Below are 22534 nucleotides of genomic sequence, written 5' to 3' on the forward strand. Positions count from 1 at the left end.
GTGTCTACTAAATCTGTTTACTGCTATGTCTTTTAAGGGGACTTGCCTCTCTCTCTCTCTCATATCAGTGACAACATATGCGCGTCCGTTCTTATACAACGACGGCATATCAACCAGTCTAACGAATACATATTTCATTTTCACTTTTTCCTTTGGGGGTGGAAGAAAAATCAACAATACTTTTCATATTAAGACAAAACTTTCGTTATGGGAGACTTAATCAAGAAAAACCCACACTGACAACCGCACCTAAAAAAAAAATTTGAGCGAAGCAATAGGAACCAATAAAAATCTGCCCTAACCTCTCCTATCGTCTGCTTCCTTTCTTTCCATCTCTCCTTTTCTCTGTCTCTCGTGATCCTCCTTGTTGCACAGTTTTTCTTTTCCTGCATTCTGACGGCTGGCTATTATGTTTTTAGCTATGCCTTCAAAGTTCAATTTCAATCTTTCTTTTCTTTCCGATAAATTCAATGTCGGTCTCTCTTTTCTTTTCAATAAGTTTTATTTCCAATGGTTCTTTTTCCCCCGATTTTTTTTTAAAAAGCATTTTTCTGTGCCATTTTCCTTTTTCCTTATATTTTCCAATGTTTTTCTTTTTCAAGAAAACTGAGTTCCAGACGCTTCAAAAATGGGTTCGTGGTTACTCATTTGTGCACATCTCATAGAGATGTGATATCTCGGCTCATGGCACCATAATATAACCCTAACACCCTCTCTCGTCCGAGGGCCGGGCCGCATCCGTCACTATCCTGGTTCACGGGAGCATACTTGTTATGTACTTTTGGCCATGTTCGTCGCTCCCAGCTCACAGGACCATAGATGCAACCCAGCAGGGCTACATTCTTACTTGTCTAGTGGTGGACCCCTCAAGAGTGACCAGACTCTCACTGGTCACTGGAAAATATCTTTCTACTGCTCAGGGCACGCGAAAAGTGCATGACCCTAAGTCCGTGTGGCAACATTGTCGATTTTGGTCATCACTCTGGCTTCGTGCTGGATCCAGTCTATCTCTTTCATCATCTGGCTTCAGGGCATATCTGAAATAAACTGCATCTTCAGTCAGGCTGCCAATCGAGAAAGAAAGGAAAAACTCTGGAACATTTTTATATAATGAAACAAAATAATTATTCATAAATCGTTTTACACTTGTTTATAGTCTAGTTCTTTGATCCAAGCTTCATGATGCAGGTTTTATAACTTAAGTTCCTCTAATTAATTTCCCAGCTAAGAACAACAGCCTTTCAACTTAGCTCTTATGAGGGCCCCCCCCCCCAGGCAGGGTGAGAGCGATGTGGACGCCTCGAATGCCAGCCAGTAAAAGGGACCCTAACTCTAAAAAGCCAATCGTTTTTATCAAATCAGAAATTCCCCTTCCACCTTTTTGGAGTTATTCTTTCTTTTCTCTTAGAGCTTATCTCTACCAGACCTCAACCCCCACCTGCACTGAGGTTTTTACTTATTACCAATTAGGCATGATTAGTCACTCCAGGTCGAACAATGCCTGGCAGCGACCCCTCACCCCAATTCTTCATCTCGCTCAACAGAGATTTTAAAAACAACCTTTTCGTTGTTGATAGATGTCAATTCTCGTTTGTCTTTCTCTTAAAAACCCCACCTCGGCACTGATGTGATAAGCGATAACTATTTTTTTCTTATTGAAATATTTACTCTTTTCTGGTGGACAGGAATCTCATAAACATCTGTTATTCCTTGACCAAGTGTCAGCATGCCCCCCCCCCCAACCATACCTCATCCTCTCCCATCTTCTCTTCCTCTATTTGAAAAGCAAGATCATCTGGTGTCGTCAGGGATCTCATCATATTGGTACTTATGCAGAGAAGTTACCGTGCTGAAATATTATTTAGAAACCCATTCTTAACATGGGGAAGGGAGAGTGTTCTCTAACTATTGTGTACTTTCACCTAACAATTTATTTTAAAAAAAACTTGAATTTAACTTGAAAATACTATTTTAAAAATATAGCGCAGTAACTTTTCTGTGTAAACACCAAGGTTTCTTATAAATAAATCAAGTTTTGTCTTGATTGAATTGAATGAGATCATTTTGTACGAAGTGCCCTCAGTAAGTTTCCAGACTTTTTTTATACTGGCATTTAAAATTGTTGTGGACTCTTGAAAATTCAGTATGTTATTGCTGTACATCTTATGAGATGACTGACCAATTTTTTATGATTTCACGTTCAAATGAACGGCTATAGCAGGAATTGGAATACACCCTACTAAAGCCTGATTGTCACAGCTGGTGAATTTCAAGAAGGCTATCTGGACATGAGGACACATTAGAAGAACGATATGCAATAAAATTCTGTTTTAAACTTGAGGGAAAAATGCCACAGAAACATATGGAATGCTTCAGACTTGATCATCAGTTTTTGCATAATAGATTAAAGGAAGGTAGGGAGTCTGTGAGGTAAGATAGCCAGAACACCAGAATTGATTGGCCAAATAAAGAATTACATGGATAAGGATTAAAAGTCCACAATTTGATGTCAGTGTGAGAACTGTGTCCACATTTATTCGCAAGGAATTGAAGATGCAGAAGATTTGTGCAAAGTTTGTCCCAAAGGTGCAGTCCACAACTCCATCCTTGTCACAAACTATCATGGCCAAGATGGACATTTCAAGACAGTTCCTCACCCTCCCTATTGTCCAGACCTTGCTCCCTGTGACTTTTGGTTATCCCCTAAGCTCAAGGAAAACCTTAGAGGCTGTCATTATGGGAAAATTGAGGAGATGAAAAAGGCTGTGATGAGGATCAATGACATGCTCACACAGGAGGACTTCTATGGTGCCTTCCAGAAGTTGTTTGAATGGTACAAGTGCATTGCAGCCAAAGGCGATTACTTCGAAGGGGACTAGAGTTTTATGTGTGTACTGTTGTTGCATGCAAGATAAATGTCTAGGGATAGACACAATCTATATAAAAAAAACTAAAAGGATTTTAAGAAGGAAAAATAGAATTTATTGAACACTAGCGGGGGAGGGATGTTTGGAGGTGTGTATGTAGGAGGGGGGGCAGTTTTAATATTATAAAAAAACACGATGTTATAAAAAATTGGAAAAACTCAAACAAAGCAAAACCGCGAACAAATGTAAAAAAACAAAAGGTGTAAAAGAGGGAAAAAGGTAGGAAGACAGGCTCGAACCCGAAGCATCGAAGTTAAGGCGAAAAAAAACTGCCCGACACGTTACCTCTACGCCAAAGAGACACACAATTGAGAACGGATAAAATTAACCATTTAAAAACACTTTCAGGTGGTTGAAACTAACGTCAACGTTTTTTAGCTCAAACATGACGTCATTGTCGTAGTAGCAGGAGGTGGCCAAGTTTAGGGTGGACAAACACCCAAACACATTTTAGCTTTTATATTTATAGATGCTCCCCCCCCAGCCCTGGTTTAGCTAATATATGATGCATAAAATTGAAAGGAATAAAAACAAAACGAACGTGAAAGAATACCAAAGGAAAAAAAAAGAAAAAAAACCAAAAAGTTACTGCGTAAAATGCAATATGTTTGTTTATTTAAATCTAATTTTTTTGTTTTTTTAAATGGAAAAACAAAATTCAAAAAAATAAAACTTACCGTGTATAATGAAAATATGTTTATTAGATTTTATTTATTTATTTTTCTTTGTTTCAATGAAAAAGAAAAAAAAAATGAATAAATAAAACCAGAAAACTGACCGTGTTTTTTTTTTGCGTAATAGTAATTATGCTAATGAAACTCTCAGAAATACAATGTATAGAAATAAATAATGAATAAGTAACTCATCCAAAAACAGGAAGTCAGCTCTCCCCCCCCTAGTATCACGTATGAAATCAGTGCAAACATAATAGAAGTATAAAGACAGTCAATAAAATATTAAAGTGACTAATCGGTGCAAGATTTGAAGAACGCTGGCAGCTGACTGTTAAAGTTTGTTGTAAAAACTGGAATCCAATGTTAGTTCATTTTGTTTAAGTAATCCTTCGAATCGCAACCCCCCACCACCCTACAAAAAGAGAAAAAAAAATGTAGGAAAAAAAGAAGAAATTTATAAAACGGCACAAGTAACCCACAGAATAACTAGAATGTGTTTCACCCGATGGAAAAATGCTAATCCATATTTTTTAAGCAACTAAGAGCTCAAACCGGTGTTCTTCGTATATTCCCCTGTGGACGTATCCGCAGCGGTGTTAAGTGGTCGCGGGCGGAGTATGAATCAAATAGAGAGAAAAGATTTTACAACTTCCATTGATTTTAACCGATTGTGGCAGTGAACTCTCACCGGAAAAAATATAGAAATGTACGAATATCAAGGAACTGTAAGGGTAGTAGGCCTATAGCACACCTCAAATCCTGTACTGAAGTGTGTGGACATTACATTTGAATGTAATGTGATTTTTAATCCTATTAAGGTCAAACTCACACAGGAGAAAATGAGTTCATTTTATTTATATAGAGAAGAGATATAAACAAATGGAAACATATTTACAAAAAAAAATATAGGGGAAGTAACTCAAGTTTTTTGTTACTAGCTTTTGTTGTGATATAATAATAGAGTTTCAGAAAATATGTTTTTACTTTGGTCAGAATATAAGATCAGAAAATCAATATTTACCAAATGTCCATAATGTAATGTTAGTAATAAGCTTGTTTCAGGAAATTCCTGGATTTTATTCCAGGAAATTGGCCGGAGTCATAAATAGTTGAAAGGTTGTCCCAACTTAGTGTTCCTTTTCAGAGGTGATTTAATAAGAGAAGTTATGACACTATTAGCGACTATTTATAGTCATGTGGAGTGGAACCTTCTAGAATTTCCAAAAATGGAACACCTTGACTTTGGAACATTCTTGAGCTCTCGAAAAAAGAACACTTTTCTGTTCTAATTTTAGATCTCTCCAGAGACACTTAAAAAAAGAATCTTTTTATTTTCTAATTATAATGTAATGTATTTTAATAGTAAAAGTTTTATATTATTATATATTTAAAATTTTATAAAATATATTTAATCTTATGATATATTACAATATTTATTTTATATTATTATTCATATTTACACATTTCTTTTGTATTCATTGTATATACTTTTATGATTATTTATATAAGAAATGGTAATTGCTTTATATTTTAAGAGGGATACTGTTCTCTCCAAACACTCAATAAAAGTGCTCATATGAAAAACGTCTGAAAACTTATTTAAAGTACCTTGTATGCTTGCGTTTATATAAAACCTTGTATTTACAAATGAAATATAAATAAAAATGAGCTCGATTATTTGTTTATATTTAACTTTATTATAAAAGTTTTGTATAAGTAAAACTGTTCGCTTATCGAACGGTGTTCTTGTTTCCAAGATTTTGTTTTACTCGAACCAATCACTACATTCCTGTTTACTCGAACCAATCACTACATTCATGTTTACTCGAACCAATCACTACATTCATGTTTACTCGAACCAATCGCTACATTTATGTTTACTCGAACCAATCACTACATTCCTGTTTACTCGAACCAATCGCTACATTCATGTTTACTCGAACCAATCGCTACATTCATGTTTACTCGAACCAATCACTACATTCCTGTTTACTCGAACCAATCACTACATTCATGTTTACTCGAACCAATCGCTACATTTATGTTTACTCGAACCAATCACTACATTCCTGTTTACTCGAACCAATCACTACATTCCTGTTTACTCGAACCAATCGCTACATTCATGTTTACTCGAACCAATCGCTACATTCATGTTTACTCGAACCAATCGCTACATTTATGTTTACTCGAACCAATCGCTACATTCATGTTTACTCGAACCAATCGCTACATGTTTACTTGAACCAATCGCTACATTCATGTTTATTTGAACCAATCGCTACATTCATGTTTACTCGAACCAATCGCTACATTCATGTTTATTTGAACCAATCGCTACATTCCTGTTTACTCGAACCAATCGCTACATTTATGTTTACTCGAACCAATCACTACATTCCTGTTTACTCGAACCAATCGCTACATTCATGTTTACTCGAACCAATCGCTACATTCATGTTTACTCGAACCAATCGCTACATTCATGTTTACTCGAACCAATCGCTACATTCATGTTTACTCGAACCAATCGCTACATTTATGTTTACTCGAACCAATCGCTACATTCATGTTTACTCGAACCAATCACTACATTCCTGTTTACTCGAACCAATCGCTACATTCCTGTTTACTCGAACCAATCGCTACATTCCTGTTTACTCGAACCAATCGCTACATTCCTGTTTACTCGAACCAATCGCTACATTCATGTTTACTCGAACCAATCGCTACATTCATGTTTACTCGAACCAATCGCTACATTCATGTTTACTCGAACCAATCGCTACATTCATGTTTATTCGAACCAATCGCTACATTCATGTTTACTCGAACCAATCGCTACATGTTTACTCGAACCAATCGCTACATTCATGTTTATTTGAACCAATCGCTACATTCATGTTTATTTGAACCAATCGCTACATTCATGTTTATTTGAACCAATCGCTACATTCATGTTTATTTGAACCAATCGCTACATTCATGTTTACTCGAACCAATCGCTACATTCATTTTTATCTTTTATTTTTTTGTTTTTATTCAATTTTTAATTTCATTTTCATCTCAAACAATGCACATTGCCACTTTGATGAAGGGGGCTACTATCAGACATAAGTTGCAGGAATACTATGTAGGGAGTTGAGCAGCAAGATGTCTATTCACATTACACTTAAACTTTTGCATGTCCGTACAGTTGGGAAAGCATGAACCTGGAAAGGCGTTCCAGAGTCTAGCAGTTTTGAGGAAGAAACTATTGGAGTAGAAGGTCTTCTTACATCTGGGGATCTCTACTGTGTAAGGGTGGGATTTAGCTGCTTATTGAGTTTGTCATGGTTATTTACATCAGGGGTACAAGGGCTTGTAGTTTGTCAGAGCTTTCACCATTAAAATACTTGTAAAACATGCAGAGGGATGCAACATTTCATCAATGGGACAGTGGTTGAAGCTTGGATGAGAGTGCAGGACCTATCAGGTTTGAATTCTGTCCAGGAGCGAGAGACTAGTAGAAGGTGTACTAACCCAAATGTGACAACAATACTCCATACATGGGCGAATTTGGAGCATTGTAGAAGTACAGAATACTTTCAGGTGTAAGTAACTTTCTCACTTGGTAGAGAGAACCTTTCCAGGAAGATGCTGTGTTTTTTTTTTGTTTTTTTTCCGTCGCATCGAAAATTGCAACAGTTTCACCTGAATATTCTAGAGTGAGGAATAAGATTCTGACACTATAAGCTGACATTCAGCTAAAGTCCAGAGCTCATGGACAATTCTGGAACTTCCTCACAGAGGACTACAATATCAGTAAATGTGCTACCTTCTTGTCTGCATTATTTGGGTGCACATATTCATGTGAGTCAGCCTTTTCCCACATGAAGATCATTAAGTTGAAATACCGCTCCAACATGACTGATGAGTAGGACTATCACAACAGCATATTCTTTTCATTGTTTTGACTCTTGAGTATATATCCGACACAGTTAGACACAGTTAATCCACCGAGAACCACATCACTATATAAAAGCATCTAAAATATACACGGATACACACTCGAGAGTCAAAACAATGAAAAGAATATGCTGTTGTCATAGCCCTACTGATGAGCATCTATAAGTCTGCTTGAGGCTAGCTATTAGCAGCTGCTGTCCAAACTATGCATCCCTGACTGATTCCATCTAATGCAAGTCATCAGAGTAAGGTAATGACAAAAAATGTACAGGGTTGTACAATACAATATGGGTTGATGCAACGTACAAATGTATGAATTGTTCGTATAAAAATAGTCTCTATCTCTATTTCTACTATTATATAAAAGTCACTTTGTGTATGTGTGTGTATGTGTGTGTGTGTGTTCCTTCCTCATAGCCATTTTGGAACCTATTTTTTTTTCAAATTTCACAAAAAACTAATTTATATGTCTGGCAGTGTTCTTAGATATGTTTTGTACAGAAATTCAGCTGATAAGTATCGAAAATCACAAAAAAATTCCGATCCTAAAAACATTTTTTTTTTTTTACTTAAGCAACTAAGAACTCAAACCGGTGTTCCTCGTATATTCCCCTGTGGACGTATCCGCAGCGGTGTTAAGTGGTCGCGGGCGGAGTATGAATCAAATAGAGAGAAAAGAGAAATCATTTTTACGAGGGAATTTTTATAGGTTACAGTGGCAAGTGAGGTAATAACATCTTAGCAAAGTATTCTTAAAAAGCAGAATTATTGACATCAGGAGGTATAGTTCAATGGTAGAGCATTCAATGACAGATCAAATGATCCCCTGTTTAAGCCCAGGTGTAACTCACCATTTTAATTTTTTTTTTATTAATGAGTTCAATTTGTGATAAAAGAAGAGGTACCATTTAAAATCGACGCAGATCATTTATTCCTTTGCATATTTTAAAACTAAACATTAATCAAAAGTGACTTTTCCAGAGCATTCATCGTCAAGCCAAATATCAGCTGACGTGATATTGTAAACAAACAGAGACGGAATTTGATGAACGACATTATTATTCTAATTTTTTTATTTTTTATTTTATTTTATTTATTTATTTTTTTGTGAATTAGTCCACCGGGCAAATTATTCCTTGTAATATATAATAATCAATAGAGGACCGATTCTATAATAACACATACGCATAATAAATTAAAATATCATGCTTAAGCGTATTGTACTACCGAGCAACGCAGGCAGGCAGGCTTGAACCCGTGACGTGAAGACAGCAAAGAAAATGAAAGAAAACCTGACATCTTACCGCTATGCTATGACGCGGCAGGAAGTGAAAAGCATTCAAATTTAGCGATGGCAATCAAAAAGTTGACTTGCAGAAATAATTAAGTGAATGAGTTTATGCAGATGCAGAAATAAATGTCTGGCTTAAGTTAAGAATCACGCACTTAACTCTGGCTGTAGGCCAGTTTCTGCCACATCTGTTTCCCCACAGTGTTGGGGACAACCAGCTCCCCCCTAAAAGGGGTAGATCTGGCAGCGTCCAAATAAATAGCAATTGTCTGATATGAAGGGTTTCCCCCACATTGATCAAAGTTGATTGCCTTGAAGACGTGTCAGCCCAGAAGGCCAGGCAATGTGACTTCGCTTCGATTAATTTCACTTTATTTATACGAGAAAGACAAACAAACACTGGAAAAAAGGGATTTTTTAAAAACTTGATCAAAATAAAGATAGAGACAATGTCCGTTTTCGAATCGGAGATATTATAATCTAAGAAGTATAAGAAACTTCTCCAAAATAGTAACTGCGTTGAGAAGCCTGGTGTATATTAGACTAGCCTGGGTGCCTGGTGTTGCCCGGGTGTTTGGAGATGTGTTGAGCAAAAAAAAAGAAAGAAAAAAAAGTGGTAGTAGGCAGGCAGGCAGGCATGGACCCGTACTGCGAAGGAGGCAAAGAACGCAAAAAAAACAAAAAAATCTGATGTCTTTGGTGTTGCGGCCATCGCCAAACGGGAAGTGACGTAGGTTTAAATTAAGGCTAGACAATCGAAAAGAGGGGATGACTTTCAAAAATATCGGCGAAAAAAGCAACCCCTCCCTGTAGAAAAGTGCCCGGTTAAGGGTGAAGGAATTAATGTTTTTCGACATTTTTTCGATATTTATCGTCTGAAGGGTCGAGCTTCAAAATGATACTGATCTCGTGAAAGTCCACCGCCTCTGTCGAAAGTTTTAGGCGGATACACATACATACATACATACGTGCATACATTTAAACAGACAGGTGAGATTTGTATTATAGATAATTTGTTTTGCATTTTAGTAGGTGGTAGATCATTTTGATTTAATCCTGTCATAAGTAGTTCTCATGCTGAAAAAATGTGTGCACCCCTGTTTTAGACGATGAGGAGAAGGGCGAATGACGTAATTAAAGGGCTAATGAGAGAAGTAGTTGGAGGAGACAAATAATGTCAATAACTAAAAGAGAGATAAAAGAGGAGAGAAGACGGAAAGATATGTTGTGACGTCACAAAAGAACATTTCCCCAAAGATCGTTTGCCTTTTAATAAGATCGGGTTGGAAATGTTGTGATGTCATTTTGTCATTAATTTTGTACTATTTCCTTTGTGATGAGTTCACAGACGTTTTACTAATGTACAAAGGATTTCCGTTTTGGGCAACGAAAAACGAAATCAAAAAACATTTTTTTTTAATTCATTTGAATATTATTTAAAATAACAAAAACAACAAAAAATAAAACAACAGAAATAAAACAAGCAAGAAAAAAAACAAAAAAAAAACAAACAAGAACAGCTGACCTCACGATGAGTGCAAGATTAAAGTTTTTGAAAAAAATAAACGAAATTCTTCGAGAAGGTATTTACAACGAAAGAAAGTAAGTTTTTTTTTGGGGGGGGGGACTAAGATCACAGTGTAGTATCTGTTCTGATGCTACACTTCATCTTTTCTGTTCTCGGACAGTGGAGGAGAAATCCTTCATGACTGAGACAATTTCAATTTTGTTCCTATCCTGAGTGCCCCTTTTTGGGAGTTGGATTTTCCCCACATGAAAAAAACTTCCCCTGTGTCTAACTCTGCCCTTGTGGGGAGGCAAGTAAATATAAACAATAGGGTGTTTATGCAGATTCTGATTAGACATCCAGGAATTTTTGTATTTACAGAGATTCCCGACTTCTGACGCACGTAGCAACTTAAACACTCGATGAGCAAAACAAACTTTTTTTTCTCAAACAATTTGCGTATTTTCTCTTTTTCTTTTTTTTTCTTTTCTTTTCTTTTCTCTTTTTTTTTTCTTTTTTTATTTCCCAAAAATAGTCAGCGTTTTTACTCCTTTTTTTTCGGGAAGGCCTCTTGCAGAAATTTAAATGTTATGTGAACAAACATTTTGCTGACCAACTCCCCAGTTAGGATACCCCAATAAATTTGACCCCTAATCACAGTAGCTCCTTACGTCTAAACTGTAATATGCCTAGTTTGGAACAAAAAAAGAAAAAAAAAAAGAAAAAAAAAAGTCCATTTCCGGAGGATAATAATCTGGAGGAGACAGGAGGGAGGTTGTAAAGGTGTCGAATCTACTCAAAACAGAATAAATTGCAAGTTTCCTCAACTGTTAAAACCCAGTTGCACGCGTGGATGTATAAACATCGTTTCAGCTGCTGCTGCGCGTACATTTCCCTTTTTTCACCCACGCAAATTCTGTGGGCTATAAGCGAAACTTCACCCATTCACACGGACGTCGTAAGAAGCATCTTACGCCATAACAATGTTATTCTTTTCATCCAATCGGATTACAAGGAAAAAAAAAAAAATTGTAAATGTTTTTTTTTTTTTTAAGGTCTTCGTGGAGCCGGTTGGAAATGTATAAAAAGGGCATTTTTGCGCCCAAACGAATCAGTCGATCACAAGTCAGCATGCTGCAATATCATCGCCATCATCGACGACTCCGTTTGCGTGGACGTGAAACACGCGCATGCTCGACAATTAATTCCTCCACGTGGAGATATGGGCTTGTTACCCTGATGGACTTTTTATTTTTACCCTTTTCTACCTCTCCGCTAAAGTAAACGAGGGACTTTTATATTGGTTAAATCTTCCTAAAAGAACGTTTCTTCATTACATAAAGAACTGTCTTCATCATTACATAGCAAAAACATTTAATTACCTCAGTTGCAAAAAGAGACTTTCAATTAAGAAGGAACTTTTTTATCTTCTCTTTTCTCATTCTCTTCTCGTTAACGTCTTTGTTGCTACTTCCTTTCGCCAGCATGACGAAAACACCTATTCACACGTATGCACGCACGCAGAGAGAGAATAATGTAGACATTCAGCCGCGCACAGAAACCTTTACTTTTCACTTCTTTTCTCATTACACACAAAAGAAACAAGCATGTTTCTCACTAAAAAAAAAAAAAGAACAAAATAAAAAACAAATGTCGTTCTCTTCTTTTTTCTTTCGATCCAACGAAATTCTAAAACAACTTTTACATTGATAAAAAAAACTGACAGCCAAGACACGATTTTCGGACACTAAAAATGATTTCGTTTCTCCGTGTTAATTTGTGTAAATAAACTTCGGGGTTGGTATTATTGTACACATAGATTCGAAAAAGTTGTCAAAAAACAATAACAAATAAATATTATCAAAGGCAAGATAAGTTACTTTTCTGCCAAACTGGATATATTTTTTGTGTTTTTATTCAATGTAACATATTTATTCAGCTCGAAAAACATACAGTGTTTACCGATGTATTGGAAAATTCAAAATGGCGTCTCACACCCTCTTTAACACCGTAAGTTTGGGAAAAGGTGTTATAAATAAAAAAAAAACTATACTAAATACTATTAAAAACCCGCCGAATATATGTCAACCTATGTCACGGTAACATATATTGAGCGAGTTTTTAACAGTATTTTATCCGGTTTTTTATTTATAACACTTTTTCCCAAACTTACCGTGTTAAAGAGAGAATAACACGCCATCTTGAATTTTCGAATACATCGGTAAACACTGTATGTTTTTCGAGCTGAATAAACATGTTACATTGAATAAAAACACGAAAAATATATCCAGTTTGGTAGAAAAGTAACTTACCTTGCCTTTGATAACATTTATTTGTTATATATGTGTTTTTTGACAACTTTTTCGAATCTATGTGTACAGTGATACAAACCCTAAACTTCGTTTATTTCGCATATTTTATTTTATTTATTTTTTATTATTTATTTATTTGTGGAATATACGTTTAGGTTTAGGCACAGGCAAAGAGTGTAGGGGGGGGGGAATTATTGATAGTGTTTTTAACTAGACGAGCGTTTCTTGTGAAAGTTTGAACAGTTCGCATTTTAAATATGGGAACTCTTTCGAGATAAGTTGTTGCGATATTAATTTTACTTTTTATCTTTTTAGATTCAAATGTTAATTACTACATTTTATTTCAGTATTTAATTTATATTTTTTTTTCTGATTGTTTTGTTTAATAATAGCTTTTCTCGTCCAGAAATGTTGTTTATTATATCTACCAAGTTTATACCTATTTACTATGCCTCCCCACGGGACAGAGTTAGACACCAGGGTCGTTTTTTAACGTGGAGAAAAGGTACAAAAATAAAAATTGTCTCAGTCGTGAAGGATTTCTCCTCCACCGAAAGAGAACAAGAAATAGAAGTGCAGCATCTGAAGAACAGATGGTATTTATTTGCTCCCCCACCGAGCAAATTAGGCACAAGGCCAATTTTTAATGTGAGGAGTGAAGGGAGGGGGAAGGGAAAAGGGGACCAGCTCCCGAGAGGTGGGAAATGGGAGCTGGTTAAAGGTCAGGCATGTGGGGTTGCCCCCACATCTGGTCTTTGCTAGTTATAGCTAGTCATAGCTAGTCATAGCTTGCAGTATCTGTCAGAACAGATACTACACTGTGATCTTGTCCCTTCTACCAAGTTTATAGCATAAATAGATTAGGCAATTGTATTCATTTACAGTTAGGGTGAGGGGAATCTATCGCCATACTTTCCCTTAAACATGCCAATTGGACTTTTATTAAGTACAATACTTTAACCATAACCAGAAATTCGCAGTTTAAATACTTCAAAATCTCTTTCAAATGGCGAAGTAAACACGTTTTCCCCATTATTATTATAGATTTAAAAAAATAAAGCCTAATGCTGACTTTTACTTTCCTAGGCGAGATTTATGTGTGATTTTTAGGTGCTTATGGCAACATTGTGCTTTTAGTAAAAAAAATGTTTATCACTACAGACAACAGATATATTATATTGCAGCCATAAATGTTTATGTTTAGGCCCCTTGATTCCTTCGGGAACATAGAGCCGCAACGACACTCCTCCAATGGATCCGGTTCTGGCTGGTCCTCTTCAATTCGGCCCATGTCATTCCGGCAGTCCTGGTGTCAGCCTCAATGCTTCTTTTCCATGTCTGCCTTGAGCGACCAATTTTACGCTTTTTTTTTTTTTTTTAAATTACATTTTCACCCCAAACAAGGCACATTGTCACTTTGATGTAGGGACTACTATCAGGGACATAAGCTATAGGGGTACTATGTGGGGAGTTGCGCAGCAAGATGTCGGTTCATATTATACTTGAACTTCTGCATGTCAGTACAGTTTGGGAAGCAGGAACCCGGAAGGGAATTTCAAAGTCTAGCGGTTCTGGGGAAGAAACTACTGGAGTAGAATGCTCTCTTACATCTAGGGATCTCAATTGTGAAAGGGTGGGATTTTGCTGCTTGTCGGGGGGGGGTACAAGTGCTTGCAGTTCGTCAAAGCATTCACCATTAAAGTACTTGTAGAACAGGCAGAGGGATCCTACATTTCGTCGATGGGACAGAGGCTGAAGCTTAGATGACAGTTCATGACATCAGGTTGGCGACTCTCTTTTGAACCTTGTCTAGGAGTGAGAGACAAGTAGCAGATGTACCAGCCCAAATATGACAGCAATACTCCATACATGGGCGAATGGTGGCCTTATAGAGGTACAGGATACTTTCGGGCGTTAGTAGCTTTCTAGCACGGTAGAGAGAACCTAACTTCTTCGTAGTGGTCCTGACAATGCTCTCAATGTAATTGTTCCAACTCCCGTTTCCTGTGAACGTTAGGCTGAGGAGTTTAAAAGATGTACTTTCAGATAAAGAGTCTTTGGCCATTGCTATTAGTGGTAAAGAAGGTTTCTTGTAGTTCTGAAGGAAACAAGTTTAGTCTTGGCAGCATTGAATGTGACCATCCATTTTTGTCCCCATTCCACTACAGATTGGAGGTCGTCCTCTAGTGTTTCTGCCATTTCTTTAGATATATGTTCATTTGTTTTCCTGTCGTGTCTGTTATAGAGCGTGGTGTCATCAGCATATATACCCATCTCACAGACAATTTTGTCAGGGAGGTCATTTATGAGTATTAGGAATAATAGAGGTCCTGCATTTATATCATATTGTTTAGATGTACGACCGTCTAGGACAACCTGGATTTTTCTCTTATCTAAGAAGGATTTAATTACTTTTAATTATACTTTTAACTATGCTTGCCTTGCGGGTTTCATTCAAGAGCTGCCTGATGATGTTGGATGTAGGCTTCCGCAAGGTGTGGCCAATGCAGTTCCATTTTCGTTTCCTGTCTTGTATAGGGTTCTGATGTTCCAGGTCTCTATCCTGGTCTTGGTTTTAGTCGTCAGAAGGGCTGTTGATGCACTGGCTTCCCAGAGGCTTTCACTCGCTCGCGTCATGAACCCTACTAGAGAGAACCCTTCCCAGACCAAGAAGTCCACAGATTATGTTGTGATTTCTATAACTTTCTTTCTTTTACAGAATTGGGTTGTTGGCCCTATTCTAATTCCCAACCTGGAGAACCAGTGAGTGCTCTTAGTCTGATCTCTACCCTTCAACCTGTCTGGCTTGGGTGACCCTAACAGGAGACAAATCTCCTGCCAGCATAGCTATCTGGGTCCTAGAGACACGTAAGCTCTCTAACCACGCCAAGGTTGCACTCACTAGAAGCGGGGGGGGGGCATAAATAAGCAATCTAAAATACTCATTCTTGGTTATGTCCCCTGTGTGTCAACTCTTCACTGTCTACTTTATAACGTCTAAGAAAAATGCAATTTTACCAAATTTTCCATAAAAATTACTTTTAACTATGAGTAACTTTCTACTCCATGATTTTTCGTAATTTTTGGATATATTTTCGACATGACAATTAAATATGTGATATTACTTTTGCTTAAAGCGACATATTAAAAATAAATATCGATCTGTCCACTCTATCTTAACAAGCACCAAAAAAATTAAAATAATTTAAAAAAAAAAAAAAAAAAGAAAAGAATTTATTTCAGACGCAAGTAAATAAATTAACCAACTTTTCTATCCCCTACCCCCGTAATTTGTTTTAATTATTTACAAAAGAAAAAAAAAATTCGTCCTTTTCTTTAAATATAGTTTAAAAGGGTTTAGGCTGTCGACAAACACTCAATTATTATATAGTTCAGATCAGGATTGAGGTTAAAAAAAAAACAAAAAAAAAAACAGTTGTTTTCTATATATTTTTTCCCTTCATACATTTCTGGAAATTTTTGCTATAAGTTTTTGTTTCTTTTTACCATGGCTAAACTTAATCAATATTTGAGAGACTGAACATCCCGTGTTCATGCGTTTAAATTCATTTTAGATTTGACTTTGTCGTTAAGTATCGTCTACCAGAAATTTATTTTGCAGTTTCCGATTCGTAGAATACTTTGTTTCCGGAAATCTGTTTCGATAAGAAGAGTCAGTTTGTTTCTTCTTATGCCATTGATCCATTTTCGTATGATTCAGATGACCCTATTGTTGGCATTTCTCATTAGAATTCTTTTTAGAAAGACACCGGGTACTTACAGGAGAGAGCCACGTGAAGGTTGCCAACATCTTGAGTGAAAGAATTTCTGTGGAACGAACTGAATTCAAACTTGGTTGTCAGTCAGTGTCGTTGACCACTGAGCAACCATCACCTCCCTCTTATTATGTCATTTGCCGGGCACAACCGAATAACTTTATGGAAATCGCAGGTCCTTAAATACAGGAGTACCGAAGTATTAAACATAGCAAGTCACATTTTTCACTTTTTGGTTGCTTTGGAAAGAAGAAGCCCCATGGATTAAATTAATCGTTTATTTTAATGATGTTAACTAAGCAAACACAAGTTCCAACAAAAAAAGCTGCAGGATACGTAATATACTATAGGAAATAAATTATTATTATTATTATTATTATTATTATTATTATTACTAGAAGTTTTCACACAGGTCAACATCAAAGATTTCTCTTTGAAAACAACTTGTGGTGTTCCCTGGAGTCTGAGTGACAACAAGTCTCCCCAGATTTCCAGTACTCTTCACCTCTTTCGATATCATTTGCAAATTAATTTGCACTATCACAACAACCGTTTACCATTGATTTTTCATTGGCAGTAACCATTGGTTTTCACTGAAATTTGCATGGCAATAAGCCTCCCCAAGGTCCCAGTCCTCTTTGCCCTCAGCCAGTGGAGGCCTGGTTAGTGCTTTCTCTCCTCTGTTTTTTCCATCCTCATTGACCCTTCGACTATTTAGTGTGATGCCAGTTTTTTTTTTTGGGGGGGGGTGAAAGGGGAAAGAGAAGAGGAAAAGCAATAAGGGAAAAGGAAAAGAGAAGGGGAAAAGGATTCACGGAAAAGAATAGAGAAAAGGAATAAGGAGGGGAAAAGGGAGAAGAGTATTATTATTATTATTATTATTATTATTATTATTATTATTATTTGTACTCACTAGGAGTTATCACACGAGTCATCATCAGTGATTACTCAATGACAAAAGGTGGTGTTCCCTTGAATTTGGGTGACAACAAATATCTTCAGATTTCCAGTACTCTCTATCTCTTTCGATAATCTTTACAAATGTCTTTGCGTTATCGCACCAGCCACTTGCCATTGACTTTTTGCTGGTAATGACCATTGGCCATCACTAGAATTTGGGTGGTATTTGTATTATTTACTCATTAAGAGTAGTCACACTGACCATCATCAAAGATTTCTCTTTGAACTTGTGGTGTTCCCTGAAGTCTGAGTGACAGCAAGTTTTCCCAGATTTCTATTTCTCTCCACCACTTTCGATAACTTTTGAAGATACATTTGCATTATCACAACAGCCGTTTACCATTGATTTCTCGTTGATGGCGACCATTAGTCTTCACTGGAATTTGGGTGGCAATAAGCCTCTCCAATGTCCCAGTGCTCTTTACACTCACCCAGTGGAGGTCTGGCTAGTTCTTTCTCTATTCGGTCTTTCCATCCTTCTTGACCCTCCTTGTGTAGCGTCAGTTTATTGTTTTTTTTTGTTTTTTTTTTTATTCACCTACACCCTTAACAATATATCACCACTTGGACGTAAAAGGCTACTATTTTGGATCATGTCCCTCCTGAATACAACTTGGATGTCTTCAAGTCCAACGTAAATAAATTCCTGATGGACCGCCCCCTTAAGTAGACACTTTAAATATCCACACTAACGTACTATACTTACAATAACCCTTATCCCTGAGTGGCTTCTGGGCCTTGATAAGTGGTGACCACCTTGTAAAAAAAAAAAATGTCTAGTAAAGATTAACAAGATGTTGGTTTACATTACATTTAAACTTCTGCATATCGGTACAGTCAAGAAAGTAGGTAGCAGGAAGGGAATTCCAAAATCTAGCTGTTCAAGGAAAGAAGCTATTAGAGTAGAAAGCTTTCTGGCATCTGGGGACCTTGACAGTGAAGAGGTGTGATTTTGTTGCTAAACGGGTTTGTCGGGGATATGTACGTCGAGGGGGTACAAATGCAACGAGTTCATCAGAGCACATTCCATTAAAATACTTGTAACAAACGCAAAAATAATAAGGAGGAGAGTCAGCGGGGCTGCGGGGGGGGGGGTAACTTACACTTTATTATTGTTATAATTATGATGATGATGATGATGATGGTGATTTTAAATTTTCTCTACGCTTTTTAAATTCTTTATGTTTGCAGTGAAGCTGAGAACAGAAGAATTGCTGAATTTTATGCCCAGAAATCAGCTGAAGCCGAAAGAAAGATAAGGTAAGACATTTCAGTTCCAAATTTTTTGCGTCTTCATTGAATAAATATTTGATAGTTTGATTCAAAATGATCCAGAATTTTCTATATATATATATATATATATATATATTTTTAGTGGAAATCGCTCCAGGCAAGACATGAATCCACTTGATATAAAGAACTAAAACAAAAATACGTTAGGATCAAAGACTTGCCAACGATAAGTTTTAGATAGAATAGATTCTGACCTAGAAAACAGCGATTTGTCAGAAACATCGCTTATGGAATGTGAGGACAAAAGGACAAAAAAATAAGGGAAGTGAGAGTTCCAAAAATAAACCCAAGATTCACTTTCTATTCTCCTTAACCAATGGAGATTTAGTATCTGTCGGTCAGAAACCGCAACTATACTATTACCTCTCTTAATGTACTGATTTATTTTTGCACAAAACAATGTTCCTGTTAGATGATTTGGCCACATGTTGACCAATGAGCAGGATGTATTGATTCCATCTGTTTCATAATGAACTTCTTGCATTCGCTAATGTTTGCATGTGAATGTTGTGTGAGTTGTGACATGGCAGCAGGATCAAGGCCCAACAGAAGGGCGCTGAGGAGATGCCGGTCTCTGGACTTTAGCGCAAATGATTATTGAAGAAAAATCTGGCTATTTATAGCATTCAGGGTCGATTGAAAGTGGCAATTTTTTATAAATTTGAAGAAATGCATCTGATTGGCTTAGAATGATTTTTATTTGTTTTTATTAATTCAAACGAGTGTGTGCGCAGAGAGACTTGCACAGAAACGAATTTAAGCATTTTGATTTTGGACGTTGAAGTGTAAACATTGGTTGTACAAAATGTCCATGCCAAGCGATTCAGCCATACACTGACCAATCAGCTTGCAGGGTGCATTGATTCAATTTGTTCTCCCAAGGAGCTTCTTTAGTCGAAGAAAAGACCTCCCTCTCTCTCTCTCTCTCTCTCTCTCTCTCTCTCTCTCTCTCTCTCTTCTGTCCTTGTCCACTGGACACTCTAGCATTGACAATTTTCACTCAAAGGTAACTGCTGACTGACCTTCGAAACTTCAAAGGACCTTCAACTCTCCCTTTTCTTCACCCAAAAAGATAACCCAGCAAGCATTAAAGAAAGACCTTTCTCCATTCTCTCTCTCTTTCTCTTCTGTCTGTCTTCGGTCACTGGACACTCCAGTATCGACGATCTCCGCCTGAAGACAGCCCAAAGAACTTATTGCCACTGAAATAAACCTTTTCGTTATATCATTATAAAAAACGCGGTTTACGTTTTCGACTATTGATCAATTGATAGAGGTGCATCCTGCATTTCTTAAATTATCTTTTAATGCTCTGTTCAGAGTGTGTGATGGTAGTGGAGTATCAGTTCTGTTATCATGATGCCATCCTGCCAGGCATTATCATTCATTTTTGCGTGTGTGGGGTGTTACAATAGTATTTCTTTTGGTATCATGAAACCGTTCTCCAAGGCATTACCTCACCCATTGTTAGAGCTTGGTAGATGATACACAACCTATTAGAGGCTCTTTTAGCACCCTGTCTAAGTGGGAGAAACTAATGGTTGGTGCACCAGCTGAAATGTGACAGGAAATATTCCATGCACGAGTGAGTGCTGGCTTTGGAGAGATACAGGATACTGGCAGGCAAGAAAAGTTGTCTAGCAGAGCAGAGGGAGCCAACCTTATTTGCAACAGATTTGGCAGTATCTTCCATGTATTTGTTCTAATTCACATTACCTGTGAATTTTAGGTAGAGGAGTGTGAATGTTGGACTCTCAGGTAGGATGCTAGTTGCCATGCCAATCAGTAGTCATAAAGCTTTTTTATAATTGTTAAAGGAAAGGAGTTTTGTCTTAGTAGCATCCCTTTGACTACAGATTGGAGGTTATTTTCTAAGGATTCAGCCATTGCTTTGGATATGTGTTCATTTTGTTCACATATCGAGAATAGAGCATTGCGTCATCATCTTGGACCTAAGTGTATCAGGATAATCTATTATATAAAAGTGAAAATGTGTGTGTTTGTGTGTGTGTGCATTTGTTTGTATGTCCACCAAAGGCTTTGGGGGGGGGGCGCTCGAGGGTGGTCACTCATTCTTAGAACTTTTTGTATACTCCTTAGATTATAATATCTATGATTTACGAAAGGAGGTCATAAATATATTTTATTTGATTGACTTTTACATGCTAAAAATTCCCACTATTCTGCCTTCACGCCTGTTTGTTCATGGTTTTCGTATAAAAAAGCTAAACTAAGAACAGCGATGCCAGTAATGAGCTTTGATCACTGTGTGGAAAAACCTCTCACCTCAGACAATTGCTATTCATTTGGACACTCCTCTATTTATGGGGAGTTGGTCCATCCCCTCCCCAACATCTTGGGGAAACAAAACCAACAAAACTGCCTCGCAGCCAAAGTTAAGTGCGGAATTTCATTCCCCTATGGCGTGATGTTTGACCTCATTAAATTTACACATCTGTCAGTTAACTTCTTAATCGTTAAATTAGAACGCTTTTTAGTTCCTGTCCTGTCGTGGCCGAGCGATAAGATATCAGGTTTTTTCACACTTTCTTTTCCACCTTCGCCTGAAGGGTTCGGGTTCGGGTTCAAGCCTATCTGACTACTACAACTTTTTTTTTTTTTTCTCAACACACACATACAAACACCCGGGCAATGCTGGGCAACGCCGGGCACCCCCGCTAGTCGTTTATAAATTTATAAAGATCGACTCATGGGGTACATCCACGTTAATATCACATTGTTTAGATGTACAACCATCGAGGACAACGTGGACATTTTTTTTTTGGCTAAGAAGAATCTAATTATATTCGTACAATTAATTTTTTTTTTTTTTAATTTAATTTTCACTCCAAACAAGGCACAGTGCCACTTTGAAGTAGAGGTCTACTATCAGGGACATAAGTTGCAGAGATATTATGAAAGGAGATGAGTAGCAAGATGTCTGTTCACATTACATTTGAACTTCTGCATTTCGATACAGTTGGGGAAGCAGAATCCCAGAAGGAATTTCCCAAGTCTAGCACTGAACAGGGAAGAAACTATTGGAGTAGAAGGCTTTTTTACACCTAGGGATCTCTACTGTGTAGGGTGGGATTTAGCTACTTGTCGGGTTTGTCAGGGGTATTTACGTCGAGGTGGTACAAGTGCTTGTAGTTCATCAGCGCATTCACCATTAAAGTACTTGTAGAACAGGCAGAGAGATGAAAAATTTTGTTGATAGGACAGAAGCTGAAGCCTAGATGACAGTTCAGGACCTATCAGGTTGGCGACTCTCTTTTAAACCCTGTCCAGGAGTGAGAGACAAGTAGCAGATGCCCCAACCCAAATGTGACAACAGTACTCCATACATGGGCTAATGGTAGACTTATAGAGGTACAGGATACTTTCAGGCATATGTAGCTTTCTAGCATGGTAGAGAGAGCCCACTTTCTTCGCAACAGCCTTGGCAATGCTCTCAATGTATCTGTTCCAGTTTCTGTTCCCTGTGAACATTAGGTGGAGGAGTTTAAAAGAAATACTTTCAGGTGATGTGTTTTTGGCCATTGCTATTGGTGGTAGAGAATGTTTCTTGTAATTATTGAAGGAAACAAGCTTAGTCTTGGCAGCATTGAATGTGACCGTCTATTTTTGTCCCCATTCCATTATAGATTGGAGGTCTTCATCTAGTGTTTCTGTTATTTTGTTACATGTGTTCGTTTGTTTTCCTGTTGTGCATGGTGTCATCAGCAAATGAAAAGACCCTTATACCCGATCTTGTCAAATGCTTTGCATATATCAAGTGCTACCATCCTAGCTGTTCCCGGTGTATGATATATAGACAAACACACAGACTGACACTAAACCAGA

The 22534-nt window shown here is 37.2% G+C and overlaps 1 protein-coding gene across 1 annotated transcript in view; it reads left to right on the plus strand.

The window, feature by feature from the left end:
- The first annotated feature begins 10069 nt into the window (after positions 1 to 10069).
- LOC145260365 (spermatogenesis-associated protein 17-like) overlaps positions 10070 to 22534 on the plus strand; it is a 63436-nt gene continuing 50971 nt past the window's right edge. Inside the window, exons 1-2 of the mRNA XM_080118300.1 lie at positions 10070 to 10442; positions 18587 to 18655. Of these exons, the coding sequence (XP_079974426.1) occupies positions 10372 to 10442; positions 18587 to 18655 (140 nt within the window). The 5' untranslated portion in view covers positions 10070 to 10371. The remainder of the gene's footprint in view (positions 10443 to 18586; positions 18656 to 22534) is intronic.

This window comes from Euprymna scolopes, chromosome 36 (assembly GCF_053919585.1).
Source record: "Euprymna scolopes isolate OS-2025 chromosome 36, ASM5391958v1, whole genome shotgun sequence".
Lineage (NCBI taxonomy): Eukaryota > Metazoa > Mollusca > Cephalopoda > Sepiida > Sepiolidae > Euprymna > Euprymna scolopes.